General features: G+C 39.1%; 1 protein-coding gene across 3 annotated transcripts in view; it reads right to left on the reverse strand.

Moving 5' to 3' along the window:
• Window positions 1–23,470, reverse strand: part of PGM1 (phosphoglucomutase 1) — a gene marked incomplete at both ends in the record, with an annotated part of 63,374 nt that overhangs the window by 17,995 nt on the left and 21,909 nt on the right. Inside the window, 7 exons of one of the 3 annotated variants that reach the window (XM_084243929.1) lie at window positions 486–601; window positions 3,063–3,217; window positions 4,527–4,717; window positions 7,174–7,299; window positions 8,704–8,850; window positions 9,183–9,345; window positions 15,061–15,544. In XM_084243929.1, the coding sequence (XP_084100055.1) occupies window positions 486–601; window positions 3,063–3,217; window positions 4,527–4,717; window positions 7,174–7,299; window positions 8,704–8,850; window positions 9,183–9,345; window positions 15,061–15,360 (1,198 nt within the window). Of the gene's footprint in view, window positions 1–485; window positions 602–3,062; window positions 3,218–4,526; window positions 4,718–7,173; window positions 7,300–8,703; window positions 8,851–9,182; window positions 9,372–15,060; window positions 15,545–23,470 lie in introns of those variants that run through there. The other 2 variants (XM_084243931.1, XM_084243930.1) reach the window with 2 other exon arrangements.

The raw sequence follows: 23,470 nt of genomic DNA on the forward strand, positions 1-23,470 counted from the left end.
TCCTTTCACTTAACCCTAATAAATCATAGTGAATTACTATAGAAAACTTGGCCTATTACAGGGTAAGATTTAATGCTATGTTGAAACCACCTCTTAAGTAAAAATGAAAAACTGATTGGCTTCACCATATTTCTTCCCAGAAATGAAAACATTTATAAAGGTTTCCTTGACCACAAAGGGAAGAAAAATATGTTTATCACTCTGTTTAATTCCTACAGACTCAATGACCACATGGCCCAGGAGGGCCCCAAACTTCCTGTCTCCATAGATGTGATCCTCTGAAAGTAAAATTAGCTCTCGTTGGCTGAACGTGCTCACTGCTTTTCACATGTGTACACTTCATCGGTGTTGTTATAAATAAATGGTATCTTGATTTAGGACGCACCAGCTACAGTTGCTATTTCAGTGCTGCCTTAGCAGTCTAAGCTTTCATGGCAAGTTGTATTTACAGGTACGAAAATGGTGGCGCAGACCTGCACACTTACCAGTCCCGAAGCTCTCCTCCCCACAAAGAGACAGTTTGCTTGCATCCATCAAATTCCCAAAAAACTTCCAGCCAGTTGGGGTTTCATACAAAGCGATCTTTGTAGCATTAGCCACCCTTCAAAGGCATGAAATCAAAGTTACATCACAGCAGGACAGTAGCAAAGCCATGTGAGGGATGGAAAATAGCACCCGTTATTGTAATCAAGGGTTCCATTTAGCATGGCTCAGAGGTATACATAATTCTAAGGCTGGTGGAAAATCTAAGTGAAAACTTGTGCACAATGGGTTATTATATGTGGAGTCAGAGGAGGGGTTAGAAGAGGAAGGAGAAAGAATTAATTTAGATCACTGAGTAATATTTTAAAGGAAGTAACGGTAGCAAATGTGCAAGACTGTTTTTTAAGCCATTTAAGCCCACGTGGTTTTGATAGAGACTCATCTATAATAAATCTGTAAAGAACAAAAGAGTAATGTTTTAATCCTGTGATTTATTTTTCTCGGGTTTAGGAAGTCAGCCTATTGCAGACAAGCAAACTGGGTCCAGAATGTTATGTGTGATCAGCCAAAGGTCAGACAGCCAGGATGAACAACTACCTGCTATTCAACTGCTCAGTCAATGCACTTTCATTTCACCAGAAGGCCTGGCAAGGACATTGCCCAGTGGGGTCTCTCATTTACATCAGTTTCATCCACAATGATCCACAAACCCCTTTCTCCTCCAACATATCTTTTGCTCTTCCATATATATCTTTAGACTATTTAAAACTTTCCTTGAGTGACTTTTTTAAAGATCACTTCCCCTTGAACAGGAAAAGTTACATATATTTCACTCACTATTTTAAGTGAAATTTACTTTCCAGAATGCTTGCCTTCTTGCTAGCAAAACAAGATCATGTTTGGATTCTAGCATTTGAACAATATTAAAGCTATGATTTTAAAAACTGTGAAAGTATAACACACTTTTATCTGGGTCATGAGGTTTGCTCATTGTCTCTATATGAATTAAAATTTTTCCAAAAATTGGAATTTAACTGTGCTTGGCTGATCTGATTGAAGGTATAACATCACGGCCACAAACTAGCTCATGACTGCAGATGGGGGAGTGGAGGCAGGCACCAGCCTCACTAGCTCTGATTTAGCTGTGGGATCCTAGAAGACTACTAACTTCTCTGACTTTTGGTTTCCTCTTTTTTTAAATAAGGATGGCTACAAGGATCAATTGAGGTAGTGAATATAAAAGCACAATGTGTAAACTACAAACCACTCAATAAATATCAAGTCATTATTTTCTTGTTAGATGAAATTACATCAGCACAATAGAAAACTACTTTATGATCCAGTGGTTGGGGGCAAAGATTCTGGGTTCAAATTCTGACTCAGTCGTTCATTAGCTGAATGACCTTGGGAAGTACCTTAATATCTTCTTTTGTTTTCCCACCTGTAAAGTGGTGTCATACACAGCATTTACTTCATGGGATTGGTGTGATAAATAGATGAGTTAAAACATACAAAGTATTTAGTGTCTAAGCACCATAAGGTGATGAGCAATACATACTAGCTATTATATTAAGAGTCTAGATATTAAGCTTTCCCCCTGGTTTTGACTTTTTATTCATTCACTCATTTATCCATTCATTCAGCCAATATTTACTGGGTACTTAGCCTCTCCTAATTATGTTCTCCCCAGCCATTTGTTATTTATTACTTACATTTCAAACTGTTTTAGATATGATCTCATAAGCCGCCTTACAGCATTTGTATAAAGAGGGAACAAATAACAAGTAAACAAACAAATAAGCAAACCAGATGTATCAACATTTATTGCTACCAGTTCCTTTCTTTCTCACAAAAACTCAATGTAATATTTTTAAGTCTATGAGCTTTCTGTTTATATTTAGATAAAAGAACATTGACTGTGTTTATGTTTGCATGGACATTGAATGCGATAAGATATAGAATGTTCCTCTGAAAGTTCCATTGAAATACAGATTATAATACTAATTATAATAAAGAAATAAAATGAAATTATAGTATTATAGTATTATAATGAAATACTAATTATTATAAAGAAAAAAAGAAATACAGATTTTACTTCAAACTGCTCTTGCAACCCACACTGAGCACACTGCTGAAGGAAATGATTCTCTAGAATGATGTCTTGACCACAATGAAAACACCATCTTTTTGCTTATTTATTAATATTCAATCATTCATTTTTTAACTGAAGGTATAGGGGGTTCGAGGGTGGGTGTCCTACTATGTGCCAGGCACACAATGGCCGGACAGAGGTTAGGATGGTGAATAAGACATTTATCTGTAAAATTTTATTATTTAGCAGGGCAGACAGTCAAGGAAACAGGCTATCACAACACAGTGTGATAAAAGCTGGGGTGGAAAAAGTATAAGTGCTAAGGGAGATGGGGAAAAGGGCATCTATCCCAGAAAAATGTCACCCACTCCTATATAAAATAAATACTTATTTAGCACATATTATGCACCAGAGGCTTACACTGACAGAAAAGGGTTCCAGGCACACTGATGAACCTGGGAAAGGCCAAGGGAATGCAGAGACTTACCGGTCCAGGGCACCACTGGTGGGCATGCTGCGTGCAAAGCCACGGACCCCGGTTTGCTGGAAATACGGAATGCTGAAGATGTTGGCAGCAATGACAGCCACTGAGTCTGAAGGGTTCACAAAGAATCCATGCTTGCCCAGAATCATATTTCGATCCTTTGGGAGAAAGGAGATTCAAAGTAAGATCTTTTAATCAAACTGCTGAAGAAACCAACTACCTTACATGGGGAGTATTATAAAATTTAAATCTGATACATTTATTCACTATGGATAAACATTGTATTTTATTTCTAATGAATCTGTACAGTACCACTGGGCCAAAGATATCTCCATGCCAGAGAGCTAAACTGTTTTCAATTAAAATGCAAAGGCAAACTCCTTCTGAGTCAAATACTCTGTTCTCCCTCCAGAGGCCACTGACTTTAACCTCCCAGATCTCTTCCAAGCTCTGGAACCAATCACCCCTCTTCCAATGAAGGAAAGAGATCACAATGAGAGGAAATGTAGCTGTTTACAGAATTTGGTAGGTCTGCTAGGCATCCTTCAAGGAACAAAGCAGTTTTTTTCAAGGGAAGACTTCTAAATCATGATTCCTCCATTTGGTGCAGGACCCAACAGAATAATACTGCCCCCTTCACTGCTTCCCTGGTGCCTGGTCAACTGGGAGTACTCAAGTGACTAAAGCATTGAGTGGGGAACTCCCAGCATGCACTGCATCAGAAAGATACATTGACAAATACTGTCTGCTAGGAACCCCTTTATTTCCCAACACTTTGTTATGGGAAAAGTTATTTTTCAGGAAATAGTAGGTGTTAACTATGTTAACAAACAACAGCAACAACAACAAAAAAATATTTTCAGCTAAGTAAACAAGTTAATGTATGTTATCTCTGAGATGCCAAGGATATAAACCTGACTAAGACACATCTCCTTTTGTTATATATAGTCACTAATGTAAATGAAACAACCTGTTTAATTAAAAAGATTAAATGTAGAGAAGTAATGGAACGTTAATTCATTAGTTTCACGATTAGCTAATGTGAATGAATGACAAGGTTTACCAAAGATTGGATAAATAGCCAGCTGCTGGTTGAGAGCAGAAATCTACTTTAGGATGAGTATCTAGAACCCAATCAGTTCATGAAACGTAAGTCATTACTTTATAACCAGGCTCTGAATATTCTGCCACTTCCAGCAAACATGATTGACTGAAATTAAATACATGAGTTTGATTTCAAGGACTGATTTCTATTCAAGTGCATACTTCAATAACTTAGCTCTGATGCCAAGTGTAATGAGGGATCCTTGACTGTCACTCACTAGTCCCACAGCATTTGGTAGAAGCAGACCACTTTTTCCCCATCTATAGAATAGGACCTGGCCTCACCTTTAAATTAAAATTATTAATTAATTAAAATTATTAACTGTTAATTAAAATTATTAACTTCAAGACACCTATACCCACCCCATCTCCATCAAAGGCAGCCCCAAAGTCATGCTCTCCTGTCTTCATGGTCTCCACCAGATCAGCTGCATAGGTGAGGTTGGGGTCAGGATGGTGACCTCCAAAGTCCTCCAGAGGAACACAGTTAACTGCTGAGTTTGCCGGGGCACCAAGTTCTTCACAGAGGATCTTCTTCACATACGGTCCCACAACTATGTAAAGCAGGAAACAGAGAATCAGGAAACAAAACTAAAGAGTGTGAGGAATTGGGGATAGGGTGGAGGGTTCCCAGGGAGAATGGCATGAATAAGAATGGGTGAGCTATGCTCAGGGGCTAGTGGAGAGAAAAATTTGACCACAGAGTACAGTTTTTAGAAAAGGAATGAAGAGAGATTGGGTTGGAAGGGGGCAGGGCCAATAAACCAAGGGCAGAGAGAGGGAAGGGAAGGGATCTCACCATCAGGAAGGCCCTATTACACACCTGGGCCAGATGCCTCTCAACCATTTTCTCACTCAGTCCTTCAGGAAAAGCCCACAAGGCGATAGTGTTTTAAGAGACTGGACTCTGGGATCACCATGTCTAGGTTCAAGTCTCAGCTCTGCCAATCACTGACTATATGATTTGGAGGAAGTTACTTAATCTTTCGGTGCCTCTCTCTATCTCAACTGCAAAATGAGTATAATAATAGTAGCTACTCTACTGATGTGAGGATTAAATGAATCAATATAAAGCACAGAGAATAGCTTAATAACTGATATGAAGCACTGGCCCATATAAGAGTTTGCATTATGATTATCACCTCCAAATTACAGATTAAGAAAACTGAGGTTCTAAAATGAAACTACTTGCCCAAACTTACACAGGTCCTTACATCAGAACCCTGACCTTTCTAGTATATCAAGTTATATGACAAACTGATTTAAAAGAATATAAACAGGGCCTCCCCGGTGGCGCAGCGGTTGAGCGCTGGGTTGCGAAGCTGCCCGCAGCCTCTGCAGCGCCGGTTCGATCCCCGGCTGCTCCCCGGCCACCGGAGGAGGGTCCCGCATGGCGCGCAGACCTCTCCTGCCGCCCGCTGCTCCCCTCAGCAGTGTCCTTCGGTCCTTCTGCCTGCTCTGCTCCCTGCTCTGGCTCTGGTGAATTCTCTCACCCTCCCGCGCTTTTGACTGTACCCAGTGCATGTATAAACAAAAAAACAAACAAACAAATAAATAAATAATAAAACATGCCTCTATTAAAAAATAAATAAATAAAAAATAAAAGAATATAAACAAAAGACAATAAAAAGACAACAACAAATAACAGGAAAAAACAGTTTTTTGGGCGACATATCGTATAACTACCAAAAACATTCATCTAAAGGGCCCGGAGGAAGAAGTCCTCTTGATAACCAGCTTCCCCTCCTGGATACTTCTTCACAAGTTCTATTCTTGCGCCAGCCCAGACTTCTCACACTCTTAATGTGATGTCTATTTTTTAGTCTTCATGCATTTGCTGCAGCCATGGCCTCAGCTGAAAATCACCACTGTTGATTTTTCTTTTATTCAAGCTGATCTGGTCACCACTTCTTCCACAAACCTTGCTTGATATCCCTAGTCAAATATGCCTTCTTCTACATCCCAAAGAGAATTCTTGAAGTGCTATGTAACCCCCATTTGGAGTAACTGGCACTAGTTAGTTTTGCACCCACCTCACCTCCCCCCTGCATCATAAGCTCCTTGAAGGAAGTCATCTGCCTACACCCCCCCAACCCAGGTATGCATGTAACAGCAACTCAACATGTGCCTGTTGAACAGTTTTTGAAATGACAGAATAACATGTCTGAATAAGGAAGTAAATCCATTCTGTGGGCTCCAGAGGGCAAGTGCAGACCCCAGAGGGATACTGCAGGTGTGGGAGATCTCAGCCCACAAAGGTGGTTTTTATCCACGGTTTTGTAGTATAACAGGAGGCTATGAATTGCATCAATGGCAGGGTTCAAGTACAGCTAGGAAATTATCCTCCAACTAGGAAGGCAGAAAGATTCCCAAACTGGGGAAAATCCTTGCAACTAAGAGACTATAAAAATTCTAAGTTGTTAACAACTTAGTTGTTAACAAACAAATCAACAACTTAAGTGCTTCTGCATTCCCATAATCCTACACGTGAGAAAACCATCTCTACTAACCTGGCCACACAACCCACAGAGGAAAAAGGAGGGGGGGAAGAGACACATCCTGCCTTCCTGGATTTAATCTTCATCTTGCTCTTGTCCTCTTCCAAGAAAAGGTACATGTGGGGCAGGCAAGCCAGGGGTGTAGGAGTTTGTTTACCACATATAGTAAAAGACAGTCCCCCCTTGGAAAAAGATGGGGGTGTTTGGGAAGAATGTAAGGTATCTTCTGAGGGGGAGGAAGTCCACAAAACAGTTGCATGTACTGAAAAGCTGATGCTTAATAAGGAAACACTGACCTTCACACTACCTTGCCAGGAGGAATGTCTCTCTGTTATTTTTGCTGCATACAAATTAGATTTTTATCTGTGTAAATATTGCTCTGGAATGGTTGCAAAACAACTGTTTAAAAACCAACAGAGAGTTTTGCAAAAATGTTTGCTAAAGCATTCAGATATACACAGTAGAAGGCAGCTTCATATCTTTGAGAAAGTGATGGAAGAAATGGCGCATACCTCCGTGCATGGCATCTATACGGATCTTTAGTCGGTTTGGACCAGAAAGCAGTTCTTTCAGTGCACTGAAATCAAAGATGTTTCTCAGCATAGTAGCATAAGCTTCCACTGAATCCACGATTTCCACTGTGAGAACAAGGAACATTAAAAGATGGAAGAACTAAATACAGAAAAAATACTATTCTCTGAAACAATATTGCTGTAAGCTTATAACAGTGATTTTAAAAGAACAATTTTTAAGCTGTCCAGTATGCTAGGACTGGTACGTGATCTCTCATGTTCAATACTGACAGTTTTCCTAAGAGGTCAATGCTATTAGTCCTGTTTGATAGATACAGAAGCTCAAGGTCAGGGTGATTAAGTAACTTTCCTACACAACCAGGATGAGGCTCCCCTGATGGTAAACTTAGCCATGTTGCCAAATCCACTCCCCTTCCCTGAGGGTCCCACACACACACACAAAAAAGTATATTCTTGTGTCAAAGGTAATAGAATCATACACCTATTTTTCTTTCCTTTTCTTTTCCCAGGCCCACTGCCATCAAGACTTAATAGTAAAACGCAGAAAAAACATTTTTAATGAATCACTTTTCACGAGCACTTAAAGAAATAAAAGTAATGTAAGAACTTAGTATTGTAGTTCTTATTGTTGTCTTTTCATTACGAGCTTTAGAAACTCTACCGACTTGGGGGTCATTTCTGAACTCCAAGAATGTCTTCAAAATGTACCAATGTGCAACTTTCTCTTGATTTAGGAGGCATTGTCAGCTCTCAATGGGTAGGTTCTAACAAAAACATGCCTTCCATAAGTTGCAGTCCAGAGAAGAGAATACATGTTAGGGCAAAGTGAAAATGCAATTGCATTGCCAACCACCTCATCTTCATTTTATTAATATGAGTAACTTTATAAACATTTATTCCATCAGTCACTGTAATACTCTGGCCATCAATAACAAAATATTAACCATAGCTGCCTATGCAGGGAGTTTTCATTTAACCCCCAAAATGGTCTCATATGATTGTAGTGATTATTAGGGCAGGAAAAACATCAAAGGGCAGGCTTCAGAATCACTCACACCCGAGTCTGAGTCCTGATTTACATCTCATTGACTGTGTGACTTTGAGCCTGTTGCTTAACCTCTCTCTGTCTCTGTTTCCTCATCTGGAAAAGTGAATCCCAGTATGTTGCCCTCATAGGGCTATGCTAAAAATAAAATGAGATCATGCATGTAAAGAATGAGGTACATAATAAAATTTCAGTAACAGTTACTGGTCTTCTAGCCAAGGCTGCCCATTTTACAGGTATGAGGCCTAGAGATGTGGACTGACTCACCCAAGGTCACAAGGATGATCACTAGCAGGGCCTGGAGAGCCCAGGTCGCTAAACTCCCAAACCCAATTCCAAACCTGCTGATTCAAGCATACAATCACACTCTTTCCAAAGCTGCAGACCCAAGGTATTAAACCTTGAAAGGCACATTGCTCAAGTTGGAACTATAGTGGACAGCAGGTGGGTGGAAGGAAACATGCCTGTGAAGGGTTTGAACTTGTTTTCTAGGTCAAACTGCTGCTTTCCCAGTATTCCAAGGTCTACTTTCAGGTCAGGACAAACTGCATATTCTTCTATTGTCTTGCTAATTTGGAAAATCTTATCAGTGATTGCTTCTGGAGCAGGACCTGGAAATCAAACAGCAAACGGAGACTAATTTTGAGTGGCTGACATGGAAATACAAAGAACATAAATAAAGCTCATCCAGTCTTCTTCACATTTGCCATTCCATCATTCAGGTAGCAAAGTATGAGGATTTTCTCAAAGAAAATATCATGTTCATGATCATTCATGCATGGTTCCTCATAATCAGGTACAGAACAATGAGAAGCATTTCATTTTCACCAAAAGGAAACAAAGAATCCTCTTGCTAAGGATGAGAGCCAGAACCCTAGCCTCCCAAGGCTTTGCAATTGGCTTTCATCCTACTGATGTGTCCTCAAAGCAACAGCAAACTCACCTCCATTGGAAATGTTGAATTTGATTCCAAAATCTCCGTTGGGCCCTCCTGGGTTGTGACTGGCTGTCAGAATGATCCCACCAATGGCTTTGATTTTTCTAATAATGCAGGACACTGCAGGGGTGGAAAGGATTCCATTCTGTCCAATAACCAAGCGACCAATCTTGAAGAAGAAATACAAAATACACACTATAATATGAATTAATCCAGAGCTACCACACAGAAACACCAGCACAATAGACAGATGGACAAAGAAATATGTTATTGGACCAGGAAACATATTCTTTAATGAACAGCTACAGTTTTGGTGGTGTTATTATTTTTATTTTGAAGAACATTATTATTGTTGATTAACATTATTTTTGAAGTATAATCATCACTGTTGAACAAAGCCAATACTTCAGATAGTTTTGGAACCTTGCAGTTTTTGAACAATGTATGGTCTGGAGCTGCTATAAGATTTTGGCAAGAGAACACAGAGGATTCAAAACAGAGCCTTTCCAGACTAAGTTCATAATAAGGATATACTGAAAAGTTGTGAGAAACCCACATTTTTATCCAATTCAATCATATTTTTAATCCACTTTGGGAGAAGGGATATGAACATTGCTCGTTAAATGAATTCTACCCACAGAGAAGACTTTTGTAAATTAAAATGCTTGAAAAAAGAAAAAAAAAGCAAACTTTGTATGAAGAGTATTATAAAATGTATCTCATCAATTTATATTTATGGTCAGGCCTGAATTTAGACAGAGTAGGTACCTGGGTTGCCTCCTGGGCTGAGGCAAGGAATGCTGGGAGTTATTACTGAGTCAACCAGTCAGAAACACCTACATGAAAGGACTACAGGTGGTACTTTGGCTGTGTTCTTAACTCTTCTTCCTATGTCTCTCACAGATGGTATCAGCTCCGTTCCTAAATCTCCCTTTACAAAAATGACAGTAATTTGTATTTGTTTCAACATGACCCAAGTTGGAAAAGAAAGATGAAGCATTGTCAGTTCCTCTGACATTCTTGGAGAAGATGTGACTGCTACATAAACAGATCTATAAACAGATTTATAAAATGAAGAATTTGTGCTCTCTTTCCATTCTCTGAGAGAAGAAATGGACAGGAATGTTTTAAATTTTCCTTTTAAATTAAATTTATTTCTTTTCGCCCCCTCTCAAAATAAGCATTGTTGAAGAAATGACTTGATGGTAAAAGAGGTGTTTCTAATATTCAAAATGTCAATGAGATGCACACAACCTTTGGAAACTTTTTCTGGGTTTTCAATACCCTCCCACAGGTCACCAAAAACTTGTCTGCCTTATAATTCAAGTCCTCCACAGTCAACCACCTAGAAACAGCTGTTTCATTCCAGCCACCTCTTGGCTCTCGTATATATGTCTGGCTCTGAACAACTTTGGTTATACTCATATATTTGTTATGTTCTGTCCCCCTCAGGAAGTGGGAATGATCGGGTCAACTGCTCTAACGAGGCTCTTTTATAGACTAAAGGAACCTGCAGACAAGGTGAAATCAAAAATAAGAGTGATTACTAATGAGGTGCAGACTGTTTTCTAAGCTTATGGAACAGTTCATTCTCACACTTGCTCCTCCCAAGTACCCCTGCATTGATGAAGAAGCTAAGGCCTAGAGTTGTCCTGCTCCTGCCCTTTTACTCATTCATTCATCCACCCAACATCAGTAATAATAGGCATTTGAGGGCAGGTGCCATGACAGACATTAGCAGAGATGACATCACAAGGTCATGTGACAAGTGAATGACCATAGCTGGGAAAAGCATGAAAGCTCATGACTCCATATAGTGGGAAGAGTAACTTCTCACTCTTTCAGCAGTTTTTGAGCGTGGCTTTGATGAAAATAAAAGCTTAAGGTTGGGTAGTCACATAATTTCAATAAGAGGCACTTGGGATAGCAATTTAATCATCTAGAGTGGCTAGTGGAGTAATCTGGAAATTGTATTTGAATATCAGGCAAATTTTGTATAGATTTTGTGTGTATTTACTGCATGTATTCAGTATGTATGATGAATGAATAGTAAGCTATGTCACATAAATCCCTCCTTAATTCTGCCTTTCCTAACAGTGAGCTCTGCAATCAGCAACCTTCCAAGACAGAGAGGATTATACCAGGGATAAAAGCAAGAAAGAAATGCAAAAGATAGAAGCCAGGGAAGTCTTTCTCTTGAGCCCGAGAAGAAATAAAACTGCCCAAAATATCTCCTTTCAGAGAAGACTCTTTCCTGTGATCACCCTCTGCAACACTATTCCTCAGTATGATATTGGGAGATAATATTTTACTATTCTCCTTCCCTTCAAAATGTCTGGATCACTGTAATAGCTCCTGGCTCAATCTTCCCTGCCTCTCTCCTGCCTGTATTTCCCTTGTTCTATCCTGGTTGAATCCATTCAATTGACTCAGGCCCACATAGTTCATCTTTCTTTCTTTCTTTTTTTTTTAAAAGATTTATTTATTTATTTGTTTGTTTGTTTATTTGTTTATTTATTTATTTATGCAAACTGGGTACAGTCAGAAGCGCGGGAGGGTTAGAGAATTCACCAGAGCCAGAGCGAAGAGCAGAACAGGCAGACTGACGAAGTACACTGCTGAGGGGAGCAGTGGGCGGCAGGAGAGGTCTGCGCGCCATGTGGGACCCTTGCCCAGCGACCAGGGATTGAACTGGTACTGCAGAGGCTGCGGGCAGCTTCGCAACCCAGCACTCAACCGCTGCGCCACTGGGGAGGCCCTAGTTCTTCTTTCTTAAGCACAGATCTATGCCACAGTTGTAACACCAGTAGAGCCCACTGTTCTCTGACATTTCACAATTGTGTTCCTCCTCTATTCAAAAGCCTTCTCTCTACTACATCACCTACTATATAATCCTCCTGTATACTTTTAGGTAGAGACACAAAAGAGCTGATAACAGGGACCCAAACAGATATCTTACATACTATGTTCATAGCAGCATTATTTAGAAGAACCAAAAGGTGGAAACAACTCAAGTGTCCATCAACAGATGACCAGATAAATAAAATGTGGCGTCTACATACAATGGACTATTACTCAGTCTTACAAAGGAATAACATTCTGTTGCAACATGGATGAAGCTTGAAAACATACTAAGTAAAATAATCAGTCACAAAAGGACAAATATTATATGATCCCACTTATATGAGCATACTGAATAGGTAAATTCATAGACAGAAAGCAGAACGGAGATTGCCAAGGGCTGGGGAAAGGGAGAGGGGATCTGATGTTTCATGATAGACCTTCAGATGGGATGAGGAGACGTTTCTGGAAATGAACAGTGGTGATGGCTACTGAACATTGTGAATGCAATTAGTGCCACTGACCTGTACGCTCAAACGCAGCTAAAATGGTAATTTTTAAGTGATGTATACTTTACTGCAAAAAAAAAAGGAAAAGAAAAACAAAAAAGAAAAGCCCTTTCCTGACTCCCAAGTATCTACCAACTTAGAGATAACTTCCTCAGCCTGACACTAAGGTTCTTCATCAAATAGCCTTTTCTGCCCTTCCTCCTCCCTCACCACTTCCTTCCTCATGACTCACACTCCCAACCTGCACAAATCACTGTTCCCACAACATTTTAAAATCAAATATGGCAGAGAGCAAATGTGAATTTGCCTTTTTGTTGAAAATAGAGTCTGGTGTTTTCTTACATTTCACAAAAAGAGAAGTTCCAATTTCTTTGCCCGACTAGTCATACAAGTAAGTTATATTCTCATTTCTAAACTTATCTCCAAGTTTAAAGCTCTGGGGACTGAAGGAGTATTATTTATAATATGTAGTAGTATTATATATAAATGGAGTCTCTCCAAATGTCTTCTGGCACTAAAATTTCCTGCAAATGCAGGCAGCTCTATGCAAGTAAAAACAAAGAAAAATTTCTAACAAAGGCAGAATTTATCCTGTCATCCACAGATGCACTAGACAAAAGTGTAGTAAAGAAAAAGAAATGCAGGGATTTCCTTTTAGCTCAGTGGCTGAAAAGACCTCCAAGAATTAGCTCATGGGTGGAGGAGTAGTTATTGACAAAGGTGAGGAAGGAACATTGGCTTCTATCAAGATCTATGGCAATAAATTATCTTTTCTTATGATTTTCTCCCTAGAGCTCTGTCTAAATCAAGGGATATTAAAATAATCATAATATAGGATATATTAGAAAAAGAAGAAATCAAACATATAGGATTTGATAGGTATTATCAGATTAAAGTGCTTTTCGGTCCACTAAATGTTTAAGTAATTCAACTGGGTAGTATGACTGCTTTAAATGCAACACTATTTTTAATAAGGAATGTCCTTGAAAAGACTTGAAAATATTGCTTGGGCTGCCAACCTCTAACAAATAGGCAGTTACCATACTTAGTCAATTATTATCACTTAAATGTATTATTTAGCAAACCTTCAGATCGTAAATCTGAGAAAGTCTATTGGGTCTGCCTGAATTACACATTCCTACCACCTCTTGCACATCCTTCAGCTCCACACAAAAATGAAATGAAGCCAAATATATCACAGCAAAGGGGACAGTGTACCAGATCCACTCAACAATCTAGATATATGCGGAGAAATAATGTTCCATTTGTTCTCTCTCAAAAGATTAAAAGCTTCTTAACATCATTCCCTTTGCAGCTCGCCTCAAAGGTGAAATTTACAGCATGTCACATTTTATCTTAAAAATGTGTACGCTTCATAATAATTTCATAGCTGAGTGCTTTATCAGCAATTTTTACATGTGAGGCATTCAGATTCTGAAATGGTATAAAGGAAATCTTGTATTATAAGAAATAGGGTCTACAAACACTTTTAAACTTAATTTGGTGATGTGTGTTTAGTTTTGTATTTTTAATTTGGCATTTGCAATCACACCTATTTGGTGTATTATTATAATAGGCTGACAATGAATCCCAACACATCTAGGAACAATGCTAAATTTTCCGTTTTCAGAACTAGAATCATTTGCAGAAAGAAAAAGAAAATGAGATTACTGAAGGACTAGGTACTGCAAATTTTTGTGAAGTATAATCTAAAACATTCAAAATATATTTTTGGTCCCAGACAAGAATTTGAAGAGCAAAAATGGCAATGTCCTGATGTCTGCCTTCTAGTAAATCAATGGGATTTTGCAAAATTGCTAGATTATCAAGATCAGTGCTTTCTGGCGCCAGATTCCTTCTGATTTGGTTAATTCAGTCAACACAATGTTCCATGATGCAGAGCTTTAGCTATTATAGTCTTAACAGGAATTATCTCTTCCCTGCTGTACAAATTCACTGCACACAGGGCTCCTTTGTGTCCAAGGTCATTATAAGCAGGTCCCTGTAACAGGTCCTCTCGGAAGGCTCACACCTAACATTTCCCAATCCCCTCCCAGCCTTTCGCCATAACTCCCAGGATCCATAAACAACAGCATGCCCTGGCTTTTGTTTTCCTGTTTGACAAGTGACTGAACTTCAATAAGGAAGCCATTGAAAGAAAACAAAATCCTCCTCCCTCCACTACTCATTAGAGCCTTCTTATATAGGATAGGGTGCCCCTTGAAGCCAATTAGAGCATAGATAAGAAACGTTAAGACTGGGGGTATGATTCGAATGTCTAAAAAGCAACAGGTGTTTGTTCAAGCAACAGGAATACAGCACAAAACACAAGAAGCTGGACTTACATTCCTATATCCCAGTGTAATTTCAGGATTATTTGCACTATAAACAATCCCTTAAGGCATAAGGAAACTTAACTGGATGTTAGTAGAATTGAGGCATCTATCTCACACAAATCTCTGCACTCTGTATATGTCTGCAAAATGAAGCAGTTATGCGGAGAGCCAGAAACATAATACTTAACATATACCAACCCCATTGGCTGCTGCCATCTGCACTATTGTTTCTATTGCCGATTTATTAAAATACCGCCCATCTCCACCAACCACCAGTGAGGATCCCTGGCGATCTTTTAGGTCTATAGAAAAGAATAGACTCTGGATGAAATTCTCCAGATAGCATGGTTTTTCCTCAAAACAGTAGGTTTTCTTCCATAATCCACTGGTTCCTGGCTTCTGGTCATAGTAGGGGACTGTAGCAAAAGTCAACAGAGGGAGAGGTCCTTCTTCCATTTGTCTATATTTCCCAGAAATCCATTCACCAAAATTACTCATCTTTCCTTTCCATCATTTGGTGCAGCAAGGATATCCAGAAAGCAATCAAGAGTCCTGCAAATAGTCTGTCTAACCTGAAGCTGCAACGGTGCTGTCTTAGTAACTAAAACAGAGGTGTGCCTGGATGATCCTCAATGAGGAAGCGGGGTTAATTCCTGTTGTCGTCACCTCTGGTGAAAAAGTTGAAGCCGCACACCCACCCACACCCACCCGCAAAGGAGATCTTCAAAGTTGTTTTGATGAGGGCATTTCTACCCACATAACCAAGCCAAATACCCTTCAATTATTCTTGCCTCGTTTCCCTGTTAGAGTGGAGATGGCTCTAGAGGGTGCTGCGTGCAGCAGACTTCAGTTACAAACACCGGATGGCTGCCAGACACCACTCTCGGAACCAGGCAGAGAAGAAGTGAGTGGTGTCCCAAGAAACAGGTTCATGAACAAGACACCCTGGTGTGGCTCCCGCAGCTTCTGACACCCCTTAAACCAGAGCCTCTCTGGGCATTCATCGCTGAAAAGGCCACCTGCAGCTAACGCTGTTCCATGCCATCTAGCTAGTTAAAGGTCAATCTTAAAATGGAAGTGAAGGATGTCAGTGACCTCTGGTTTCCTTGGATCACTGTCATTTTCATACAGAAGTGATGTTTTACTTCCCACATGCAATCAGAGTCAGAAGGAAAAATAAAGATAAAACAGAAACATCTTGGGCCTCCCTGGTGGCGTAGGAGTTAAGTCTTAGTGCTATCATGCTATAACAGCTGTGGCCTGAGTTCCATCACAGACAGGGAGCAAATCCACATGATGCAGCAGACCTCTCCTGTCTCACCCACTGCTCCCCTCAGCAGTGTATTTCAGTAGATCTGCCTGTTCTGTCTCTCCCCACACCCTCTGGCCTACATCCTAATTCTTATATGCATAAATAATAAAAAAAAATCTTGAAAAAAAACCTTACAGAATATATTTCTTCCCTGACCACATAAGACTTACCAAGATAGTATTTGTAGTTACCTAGAAATAAGCCCTGAAAGATCATTGGCTTGGTCATTCCCTTGAAATTACAGCAAAGTGAAAATGATTATCTACAAAATCCTTGAAAAATGTAAGTAGAATGAGAGAGGTAGAAGTATGTTTTTCTGAGTGTGTGAGGTTTGATCAAGTGATTGGAAAAATATGATGACATAAATTTACATTTTGTGCGTTAATTTTCTCAGTTTTAAATAGACTTGACTTTTAAAAAATACTTTTAGTGAAGCAGTTTAAGTTCTTTGCATTTGAAACACCTAAAACATGTTAAAACATTCTAAGTAAATTTAATATCCCAGCCTATTTTATCCCTCAGATGTTATTAATGATTTTTCAAAATACATATATGGATGGATGTATTTAACAAGCAGAAATTGCCTATTACCAAGACACTCTATTGTCAAGATTTTGATGAATTTATTAAGGGTGTTTTAAAAGTAAATCAGGACTTGCTGCACTAACATTTGGGGAGTTTGGCTGAGGAATTGACTGAGGAGTCAGGGTTTCAAAGGGAAAAGTGAAAATCCTTTGAGAAGCAAAATCTGAGTATTTTCCTACTAACTTGTCAAGTAAGGTCCAAAAGCAAACAGACACTGGGAACCGCAGTCCACCCACTGTGAGGCAAGAATGCCCAGGTGTGTTCAGGAACCAGAACTAATGAGTCCATGAGCAGAAAGCAGGCTGCTGGCAAGGAAGCCTGGACTCCTTCAAATGACAAATGTGAGGGACGGGGGTCTCATTGGGGGGAATGCAGAGAGGGGGCCCCATGCAGGGAAAAACTCAAGACATAACATTAAAACATTCACAGGAAACATCAAAAGACAATTTTTATAGTTTATATTTGCCTCTTATTTAGTTCTTAAAATTAAATTCCTTATGAATTAATTTATGAAGCAAGTTTGCTTTAATGGCAGTTGACACACCTACTGTTTTTCAATTTAGTTGAAATGCATTTTTTGGTTCATATTTTTAAAGTTCTGTATCATCTTCTCTGGTTTCAGACAGGCTTGTAAATTAGGTCAGCATATATATGTTGACATAGTTCACAATGGGTCCATTGTATATTGTGAAATATCAACCCAATAATCTTTTCACTGGGAATAAGAGAGCAACTAACCATGTCATTGCTACTTTTCTTAATAAGATCTTGAAACCCCAGAGTAGATTAAGTAGCACTTGGTCACAATGATGGTCCAACATCCCCAACCAAATCTCGTTAGCCTACACATTCCAGGGGGTTCCCTGCCAGTGGCTGCCCTCTTCTCAGTGACTCTTTCTGAAGCTGGGACAAGAGAGTAATATCTTTTTTTTTTCCCCTACATTTATTTATTTGATTTACAGTTTATGGTTGATGCAAATCAATTCCATAAAATGAGAAATGATGAAAAATCAAAGCATTATCTTGCAAATTCAAAATAGATATTCAGCACAAAAGAAACACTCAACAGGTCTTGCTTTAAAGGATGGCATGCTTGCAACTTTTCTTTTTTCTTTTAAAGATTTTATTTTATTTATACAAGAGCTGGGGTACAGGCCAGATGCATGGGAGGGTGAGAGGATTCACCATAGACAGAGCGGGGAGCAGAACAGGCAGACTGATGAAATACACTGCTGAGGGGAGCAGCGGGCAAGGCAGGAGAGGTCTGCTCGCCTGCCATGTGGGACCCTCGCCAGCCGGCTGGGATAGAACCCATGCTGCAGAGGCTGTGGACAGCTTCACAGCTCTGCGCTCAAACTGCCGCGCCACCAGGGAGGCCCCCGCTTGCATTTTTTCTTGATGATTGTGGTCACATCAGATGCTAGAACACATCTCAGTTTACCAATGTGCATACATGTGAACTAAAATTTGTTGCCAAAAATACTTTTTCACATTTAAAGTGCTGTAAAACCTGCATTTCCCTAGAATTAAGCCTGTTGTTAGGCGTAGTGCCAGTTTCTAACCAACTAAATACTGACCAATACAAAACGCATTCCAAATACAACTATTCTGACTCATAAATGTTAAAAAAAAAAAGTTCATTTTCTAAAGTAGTTTTAAGGAATTATTGTAAACCTAATAATGCTGATGCTTTTCCAGTTTTAACTTTTCAAATACTCAATATGCCATCATGGAGTTCATTATTTATTTGCTTCTTAATTTCAAGATTTTTAAACATAGCTCCCAAATAGATATGCCTCAAATCTTCATATTTTATTTATTTAGAATTTAAAATTATACATTTACTTATAATAGAATCCAAAGACAGAAACAAATGGGGGTAAATTTAACAAATTATTTTTTATTTAAATATTTCATTTTATATAATTCTTACATCTTTTTTCATCTTTGCACAATGTATGCATTTTCATTTTGGTTATATTCCCCATACAATTGCACCTCCCCCCTTATTTTGACTCTAGTCCTTCCTTTCTCCCCCCTTTCCCACCCCTCCTCCCCATAGTGTGTCTCTGGTTTATAGTTGTTTATTGATTTTGATTTTTACTTTGTATTGATTAGTCTTTTTCCTGGTCCCTTATTTAGGTTTTCTAAATTCCTGCTATGAGACCCATCCGGTATTTTTCTTTTTCTTTCTGGCTTATTTCACTGAGCATGATCCCTTCTAGCTCCATCCATGTTGCTGCAAGCTGCATGTGTTTATATTTTTTGATTGCTGAGTAATATTCCATTTGTATATGTACCACATCTTCTTGATTCAGTCATCTATTTTTGGGCATTTGGGTTGTTTCCATAGCTTACCTATTGTAAATAGTGCTGCTATAAACATAGGGGTGCAGGTGTCCTTTTGAATTAATGTTTCTGTGTCCTTTGGGTAAATACCTAGGAGTGGAATTGCTGGATCATATGGAAGCTCCATCTTTAGCAGGTTCAGGAATCTCCACACAGCTTTCCATAGTGGTTGGACCAGTTTGCACTCCCACCAGCAGTACAGGAGAGTTCCTTTTTCTCCACAACCTCGCCAACATTTGTTGTTGCTAGTTTTTGTAATACGTGCCATTCTCACTGGTGTAAGATGGTATCTCATTGTAGTTTTGATTTGCATTTCCCTGATTACAAGTGATGTTGAACATTTTTTCATATGCCTGTTGGCCATTTGTGTTTCCTCTTTGGAGATGTTCCTTTTTAGCTCTTCTGCCCATTTTTTGACTGGATTATTTTCTTTGTTGTTGTTGAGTCTCATCAGCTCTTTGTAGATTTTTGTGATCAGTCCTTTATCGTTTTGTTGTGTGCAAAAATGTTCTCCCAGTCGGTGGGGTTTCTCTTTGTTTTGGTTACTGTATCTTTTGCTGTGCAGAAGCTCTTTAATTTGATGTAGTCCCAGCTGTTTATCTTTGCCTTCATTATCACTGCTTTGGGTGATGTATCTGTAAAGATGTCTTTGAGGTGCATGTCATGTAGTGTTTCACCTATATTTTCTTCTATGTATTTTATGGTTTCAGGTCTTATGTCTAGTTCTTTAATCCATTTTGAGTTGGTTTTTGTGCATGAAGTGAGGTGGTGGTCAAGCTTCATTCTTTTGCATGTAGTGACCCAGTTTTCCCAGCACCATTTATTGAACAAACTTTCTTTGCTCCAGTGCATATTCTTTGCTCCTTTGTCAAAGATTAGTTGACCATAAATCTGTGGGTTTATTTCTGGATTTTCTATTCAATTCCATTGGTCTGTGTGTCTGTTCTTGTTCCAATACCATGCAGTTTTGATGATTATGGCTTTGTAGTATAGTTTGAAGTCTGGGCGTATGATGCCTCCATTCCCTTCTTTTTTTTTTTTAAGAAGAGCTAACAAATGATTTTTAAATCAAATAAGTCAAAGACTAAAACATATTTGCTAGAAAAAAATGAAAGATAGCTTAAAAAAAAGAAGAGAAATAATCACATTCATGGGGTGGAATATTAAATATCATTCAGATGTTATTTCTTGTCTAATTGACCTACAGTAAATTCATGCTTAAAGTATCTAACACAAGTGGAAAATGGACACCAGTGCTGGAGCTTCAAGAGGCAATAGATGTCTAACCTGTGGAACTGGGTCACTAGGTGAACCAGATACAAATGTCTGTATGGCATATACACCTTTTGACTTTCAGATACGAATGTCTGTATGGCATATACACTTTTTGACTTCCCTACATCTGAGCCATGGACTAGGGAAGATTCTCATCACTCTCGTCTCTTGCATCTGCCAAGGAACACCAGCAATTTAAATGCATACCAAATCTAAGTTCCAGAGGAAAGAATTATGTACTCCCAAATGGGAACAACAATTTCAGTAACTATGTCTGTCTGGCATGATATTTGTCAACATGCAAAACTAAACCAAAAGAATAATCCTTGCCCTACAAAAGCTTCTATTCTAAAAATGGACCTGCGTAACTATTTTATGGGCACTATAAAACTCAACCCCATATAAAAATATTACCAGAGCAGCAATGTTAGATGGACTGTGAAGTGAGGTAAAAGAGAAGAGGCATTAAAAACATTAAGCTTCCTGAGACACTCAGACTAAGTGGGGCAGCTATTAAGAAACTCATTTGTTTTAGCTCTCCAGCAAAGGTTGAACTTCATCTTCAGAAACGTTACTGTCGAGCATAGCGAACCCAATTTGGCCTAATGAATTCGCCTGCATTGCCAGTACTCCTTCACAATGACGCAAATTACATTTAAACCATATGGGGGATTTAAGGATTACTCCCTTCAGACAAGGAACTTTCATACTGGTCTTGGGTCTAATCAATTTCGTAATGGCAGACTCATGAAACCCTTCACTTCAGGCCCCACGAAGACTCTGGCTTCCCTTCTGATTGACAATGATACCTTCCTAGTCGAGCACAGCAGAAACTGTAGATTTGCCAATCCTTTAAACTATTCTTTCTTTCCATCCGTAAATGTTTGTTGGGTAGCTAAACACTTTGTGCCAGGGTTTGTGTGAGGCCTGGACCCAGGCCTGAATAGGTTTACCTCTTCACAAATGCACAGGAGTGTGCATAGGCATTGGAAGTGACAACCCTGTCTCTAGGTGCAAGCACTAGAAAGCAGTTAAGTGGACTAAAAGCAGCAGGCATCTTCAGACCCTCAGCCCAAGGTTCTCACTGCAGGTGCTTGCCCACCAGGTTTGGGGTGCTTGATCCCAGTGTGAGAAACTCAAACTGAGAAATTGTCATTCACTTCTTCAATCAATGGTAAATAACCACATGGTAATATGAGTCCCAGGCAAGACATTGCAGGATAACACAATGAAGCCAGACATAACCAGGGCTCAAATCTTTGACTGTAAATGTATGGGAGGTACAATTTTGAGCAAGTCACTTAAGTGAACAGAGCCTATAAAATGGGGATAACTCTCAACATTGTTCTGAGAATTCAATCAGGTAACATATGTTAAAACACTTAGCTCTGTGGTTGGCATATAGTATATCATCAGTAATGTGAGCCGCCTCACCCTTATGATCTTCAATTTTTCATCTCTAAAGTGAGATTATAATACCTTCTTCACCTTTAGAGAAGTTGACCTCACAGGATGTCTATGAAGGACTTTGAAAAGATGTAAATACATGAATTTTTTTCATATTCTGAATGGACATAGGAATAGAAATAAAAGTGAATAAACCTTTGTCTTAAAAAGTTCATATCTGAGAGGTGTGTCACAGCATGGTGGTCTCAGTGCTATCCTGGGGATGTGTGACAGAGCCATGGCTCTCAAGAGGTTGCAAAGATGGGGTGAAATTGGAGAAATAGTTGGGGCAAAATGATAGTCACATGACCAGATTAAAGTGTATTTATGGATATGGAGAGATAGGAAAATTTTTAACAGGAGGTATATAAATCAATGTGTTTCTGGAAAGGTGATGGGCTGCCAGTAGTTCAACATGCAGCTAGGAGAAGGAGAAGCTGGAAAAAAGATTAACCAAGGCTTGTAGAAAGGACTCCTTCCTCAGCTGGGATAGTTCAGAGAATCCTGGTCAATGTGATCTCATCAAGAGCTGCAACTTTTTTGTCCTCTTACCCATGATTTCAACTTTGGATCATTTTGAGCCCCACTGAATTATTTCCTCCAACATGAAGACACTATCTGAACAACCTCTCTTTTCTCTGACCCCTTCTCCACATAGTGCCTTCTACTCATTCCTTCTCTTCTCTGAGAATTGTCCCTACTCTATCCAACAAGAATGAGCTCCTGGGACCATGTTTCCACTACAGGACCTTGATACCTTGATAAGAGGCTGTGATCACTGGGGATACCTGACCAAAGTTGTTAGACTGATCTTATTTTCTCTCCCAAGACAGACTCAAAAGTATACAAGTTAGATTCGGTTAGTCCTTTAACTGGGAAGCCAGGTAGACCCAGAGGCTGTGAGGCAGGTACAGTGAGTCTTGAGAACATCTATAGAATTGTGGCTGACAGATGATGCACAGGCATTCTCGACTTGGGTAGTTTTACATGCAGATTTCCAGGTAGCATGCACCTTGGCCAGCTCACAATGTGAAATTCAATTCAATTGTGAAGGCAACCCTGAATGACTTGGGATGAGAAAATGGTTTATCAGGTTGGCACTCTGAAATATAGAAGGATTGAGGATAAGTATAGACAAGATGAAGCAAATCATATGATACAGAAAACAAATCAAACTTACAGTATTAAAATTTTTACAGTAAGTTGGGAGAAAAATCTAAATATGTTTGGCATTTTAAGTTTGGAATATAAATGTTCATAAATGTAAAGTATCACACTGACTGGCCCTGGTGTATTTGTGTATCTAGCAGTTAGTCTTATGATCCCAATTGATAATTAGTAGTTCTATAATTTGTTTTAACTTACGATTTTATGTTTACAGGGGTTAGAGAATTAATTAAAATTTTAACTATTGGAACATTCAAGAAAACTTTGAAAGTACAATGTTTATATGTTTAAGTCATCAGAAGTAGACAGTTTGCTGTATTATATTTAAGTGAATGGTTTCCAAGGACAGATTAACAGTTTTGGGATCCCAGCTCTGCCAGTATGAGCCGTGTGGGCCTGGACTAGCTGTCTAACTTCTCTGTGCTTCCATATTCTCATGTGAAAAAAATGGGACGAAAAATAGCCCCACTACTC

The sequence above is a fragment of the Talpa europaea genome (genome assembly GCF_964194135.1).
Source record: "Talpa europaea genome assembly, chromosome: 9".
NCBI classification, from domain to species: domain Eukaryota; kingdom Metazoa; phylum Chordata; class Mammalia; order Eulipotyphla; family Talpidae; genus Talpa; species Talpa europaea.